Source organism: Palaemon carinicauda, chromosome 21 (genome assembly GCF_036898095.1).
Source record: "Palaemon carinicauda isolate YSFRI2023 chromosome 21, ASM3689809v2, whole genome shotgun sequence".
Lineage (NCBI taxonomy): Eukaryota > Metazoa > Arthropoda > Malacostraca > Decapoda > Palaemonidae > Palaemon > Palaemon carinicauda.
The window spans coordinates 51859900-51864899 of record NC_090745.1 but is presented as its reverse complement, the minus strand read 5'-3'; the positions used below and the strand labels follow the sequence as shown (position 1 = coordinate 51864899).

General features: G+C 39.8%; 2 protein-coding genes across 3 annotated transcripts in view; one reads left to right on the top strand and one right to left on the bottom strand.

Annotated features, from left to right (window-relative positions):
• LOC137615276 (gamma-tubulin complex component 4-like) overlaps positions 1–5000 on the top strand; it is an 818550-nt gene that overhangs the window by 468552 nt on the left and 344998 nt on the right. The window lies entirely within an intron of this gene.
• On the bottom strand, positions 278–1282 carry LOC137615501 (tigger transposable element-derived protein 1-like). Its single transcript, XM_068345420.1, has one exon. The coding sequence runs from the start codon at positions 1280–1282 to the stop codon at positions 278–280; it is 1005 nt and encodes a 334-aa protein (XP_068201521.1).

Genomic DNA, 5000 nt, shown 5'->3' with positions numbered 1-5000 from the left:
CGTTGATCCGTTTTTAAGACGCGGTGTAACCCGAATTTCAGTGTAAATCGGAACACCCTAAATAGATTACTCTATACGTACTGTAGTGTACTGTAAAGTATTGTGCTATAATAAAATGTATCAAAGGACATAAAAATAGCACTAGAAAAAGAGAAAACCATTCCTTACCACATGAATTAAATTAAATATTAATAGAAAAAAGAGAACAATGCCTTACCTTAATCCTATGGTTGGCTTGCACACTGGAAGGGGTGTTGCAAGGCACGGAGAGACCGGTTTATTGTGGAGAGAAAGCTGCAGAAGATGCTGGAGAAACTGGGGCAGGTGAGTCAGGATTCTCTGGAAGTGAAACTGAAGATGCTGGAGAAGCTGGGGCAGGAGAGTCTGGAGGTGAGGCAGAACTTACAGAAGGTGGTGGAGAAGCTGGGGCAGGTGAGTCTGGAGGTGAGGCAGAACCTACAGAAGGTGATGGAGAAGCTGGAGAAGCAATAGAGGCAGCTGAGGTTGATGGTGGAGGCTCTGTAGCAATACAGGCAGCCGAGGTAGACAGTAGAGGCTCTGTAGCAATAGAGGCAGCTGAGGTAGAGGGTAGAGACTTTGTTGCTGGCAAATCTGGAGTAGTAGAGGCACCTGATGTAGAGGGTGCAGGTCTCTCTACTTTCTTAAAATACCGCTCCAGATTAGAATGGACAGAAAGGATCATCTTCTCATCCAAGATCTCCTTGTAACACTGCAGTAAGCCCATCATGCCTCTGGAAACCCTAGTGAACCTGTCCATGTTATGATCCTGAGCCTCGAAAGTTGCCAATGCTTGCTGTATCTCAGCAAAACCTTTTGACAAGCCCTGCCTTGTGAAAGTCTTAGGATCTGGGGTGGGGGTTTCTTCTTCCTCTATGATCTGCTTCTCCAGTTGTATCAAGTCCTCAGCAGATAACTCCTCTCCAGGAGATTCCAGCAGCTCTGTAACATCATCAACATCCATATCCAGATCGATTTCCTTACTCAGGGCAACAATGTTCTTGACAACATGGTCAACTGTGTCCTCAAACCCAACGAAATCATTCACAAATTGAGGACATAGTTTCCTCCAAACACCATTCATTTTTGTCATCTTAACCTCCTCCCAGGAATCAGCAATGTTCTTAACAGCATCAAGGATGTTGTACGACTTCCAAAAGTCCTTCAGAGTCGAGTCCTTCTTCGTTTCAGTTGCCTGTAATGCCATAGCAATCGTCTTTCGGAGGTAGTAGGCCTTGAATGAAGCAATCACTCCTTGGTCCATAGGCTGTAAAAGGACCGTGGTATTAGGTGGAAGGTAAACCACTTTGACATTAGGGTGAAAGTCCCCCAGCTGGGCAGGGTGTCCAGGGGCATTGTCCAGCACTAGCAACACCTCAAAGAAGATACCCTTTTGGGTGCAATACCGCTCAACACTTGGCACAAAATGGTTGATACACCAGGCCTCAAACACTGCAAGTGTCACCCATGCCTTCTTATTTGCCTTCCAAATGACTGGGAGTTGACTCTTACAAATGCCCTTGGATTCTCAGCCTGATACACCGGCAAGGGCTTCAGTTTGAAGTTGCCAGCAGCATTTCCCCCAAGAAGCAAAGTTAGCCTCTCCTTGTTGGCTTCATGACCGGGTGCTGACCTCTCCTCCTTTGCTATGTACTTGCAGTTAGGCATACGCTTCCAAAATAAACCTCTCATCCACATTGAACACTTGATAAGCAGAATAACCCCCCTCCCTAATTATCTCAGCCAACGCTTTATGAAATTCACTTGTTGCTTTCTCATCCCCACTAGCAGCTTCACCTTGCACTTTAAGATTATGGTAATTGGCCCGAACCTTAAATAGCATAAATCAACCCCTACTAGCCGAAAACTCATCACTTTCACTTTCTTTCCCCCTTTCTGTTTTCAACGCTTCAAACATCCTTTTAGCCTTTTCCTGAATCACCATTAGGCTCACCGTAATATGCCGTTGATTTTGATCTTCCAACCAAAGCAATACTAATCTTTCAATTTCAATAATTAAACCACTATGCTGCTTGGTTATCACTGTTGATTTCATAGGAGCAGATCCTTTCACATGTTCCACTATTATTATTATTATTATTATTACTATCCAAGCTACAACCCTAATTGGAAAAGCAAGATGCTATAAGCCCAGGGGCTCCAATAGGGAAAAATAGCCCAGTGAGGAAAGGAAATAAGGAAATAAATAACAGAAGAGACTAAATTAACAATAAATCATTCTAAAAAAAGTAATGTCAAAAGAGATATACAGTGATACCTCTGGATACGAAAGTTTCTGCTTACGAAAAATTCAGGATGCGAAAAGTGATTCGAAGATTTTTATGCCCCAGGATACGGATAAAATTTCAGGATACGAAAACCTTACGAGATCCCAACTCTTCGCCGAGAGTAATTTTAAAAAGCGCGCGCCGCCTGACTTTGAACTTGGGTAGACTCACTTACAGCCTCCCGCTCACCCATTGGTTATCTCCCTACTCAGACGCTAGCTGACGCCATAAGATCCTGCTTTCCTATTGGTCGGCAACTATCCCAGCTTGCCTAAGCACGGGCGTTCATCTCTCTCTCTCTCTTTTCGTTCCGACCGCGGTATCGTTAACAGACATTGTGTGCTTTCGCTTGTTTGACTTAGTGTTAATATACAGTACATTCGTACGCCACATATTATCGTTAATAAACATTCGTTACTGTGCACTGTACTGTATTAGTGTTTACTATACATAGACTGTATATAACGTTACGTAGTGTATTATATTACGTTTGCCTAACGCATTTTAGAAATGTGTTGAAAAGTAGGCAGAAACAAGCTTCAATGGATAGTTTCTTATTAAAGAGGCCAGCGGTATTAGTAGGCCAAGACGAAGGTGAAAGTGAAGAAAAGAAACAGAAAAGAGGAAGGGATGAAGAATTAGAAGGTGAAAGTAAAGAAAAGAAACAGAAAAAAGAAAGTGACGAAGAAGTAGATGAGATTTAGAAAATAAGAAAAACGTAAAGTTATAAAAAAGCAAAAAAAAAAAAAAATTCAATTTTAAGTTTTATGTTACCGTTAAGTGTTAAAGTAATTTTTTCTTTCATTTTATAGTTTTCCATACGTAATGTTAAGTGTTAATTATTTCTTCCATTTTTTTATTTCGTAAAGTTTAAGTGTTAATGTGTTAAGTGTGTAAATTACTGTACGTAGTCTGTCACTTGTTACGTTTTCTGCCTTATGCCATCCTCCTCAGCCGCGACTTCGCTATCGGACATCGTCTCAATCAAAAGGTAAGTTTCAACTTTTTTGTTACACTAATTAACTGTAACCTTTTTTTCAGAGTGTACAGGTATCAATCATTAATTTAGGTGTACGTACAGGTAACAATACACCTTCACTGATCTAAATGCTTTACGTACATACAGTACCGTAACTTTTATACAGTAGTAAAGAAAAAGGACCGTTTTCTTTGGGCTTGGGGGGGATAACTTGGCTATAACTATATTATTGAATAATCTCATAGTGGTTTCTGGAATGGATTAGGCTGTTTTTAACGGTTGTGTTAATTATTGAATGATAGAAATGGCTACATTGCATGTTTATTACTACAGTTTAGCGTGTTTATGAAAGAAAGGGTGACTTTTTATAAGGCTTGGAACGGATTAGGCTATTTACATGTAAAACACGACTCAGGATACGAAAATATCAGGATACGAAACCGCATCCTGAACGGATTAATTTCGTATCCTGAGGCATCACTGTATCATATATAAACTATTAACAACGTCAACAACAAATATGTCATATATAAACTATAAAAAGACTCATGTCCGCCTGGTTAACAAAAAAGCATTTTCTCCAACTTTGAACTTTTGAAGTTCTACTGATTCAACAACCCGATTAGGAAGATCATTCCACAACTTGGTAACAGCTGGAATAAAACTTCTAGAGTACTGCGTAGTATTGAGTCTTATGATGGAGAAGGCCTGGCTATTAGAATTAACTGCCTGCCTAGTATTACGAACAGGATAGAATTGTCCAGGGAGATCTGAATGTAAAGGATGGTCAGAGTTATGAAAAATCTTATGCAACATGCATAATGAACTAATTGATCGACGGTGCCAGAGATTAATATCTAGATCAGGAATAAGAAATTTAATAGACCGTAAGTTTCTGTCCAACAAATTACGATGAGAATCAGCAGCTGAAGACCAGACAGGAGAACAATACTCAAAACAAGGTAGAATAAAAGAATTAAAACACTTCTTCAGAATAGATTGATCACCGAATATCTTAAAAGACTTTCTCAATAAGCAAATTTTTTGTGCAATTGAAGAAGACACAGACCTTATATGTTTCTCAAAAGTAAATTTGCTCTCAAGAATCACGCCTAAAATTTTGAAAGAGTCATACAAATTTAAAGAAACATTATCACTATGAGCTATTTGTCCTTAAGAATAGTAACCATGGTCGAACGACTAAGGCCAAGCGCTCAGCCAATGTTCGTTGGCATTTCACTGTTTTTAGACCGCTTAATAATATCTAATTTCACTTCCATGGTGATGGCCTTTCTTTTCTTAGACGCACTACCATCAGAAGAATCTATCTTACGATTAAGAGCCATAACGAAGGGCAAAAAGTTCCAAAGAACGAGAGAGAGAACAGGCAAACACAACCAAAATGGAGAACTGGAACTAAGAGACACCGTCTTCTTCGCCCGCAACCACCACAAAGCGTATTCATCTGCTGCGCACTATTAATGTCGCTTACAACGATAGCGCTGTAAGACGGAACGAAGCTTAATATTATTCTTTATATTTTTATGGGGGCACGTTCGTAACCACGAAACAGAGTAAGTCGGGACCGGCGTAACCCAAGGACCCTCCTGTATATGTATGTATGTATGTGTGAATGTATGTATGTATCTATCTATATATTTACATACATATAATATATATATACATATACATATATATACAGTGAGCCCTCGCTA

Excerpts from the sequence above, each read along its gene's own strand:
- LOC137615501 (XM_068345420.1), bottom strand. The coding sequence starts at position 1,282 with ATGGACCAAGGAGTGATTGCTTCATTCAAGGCCTACTACCTCCGAAAG.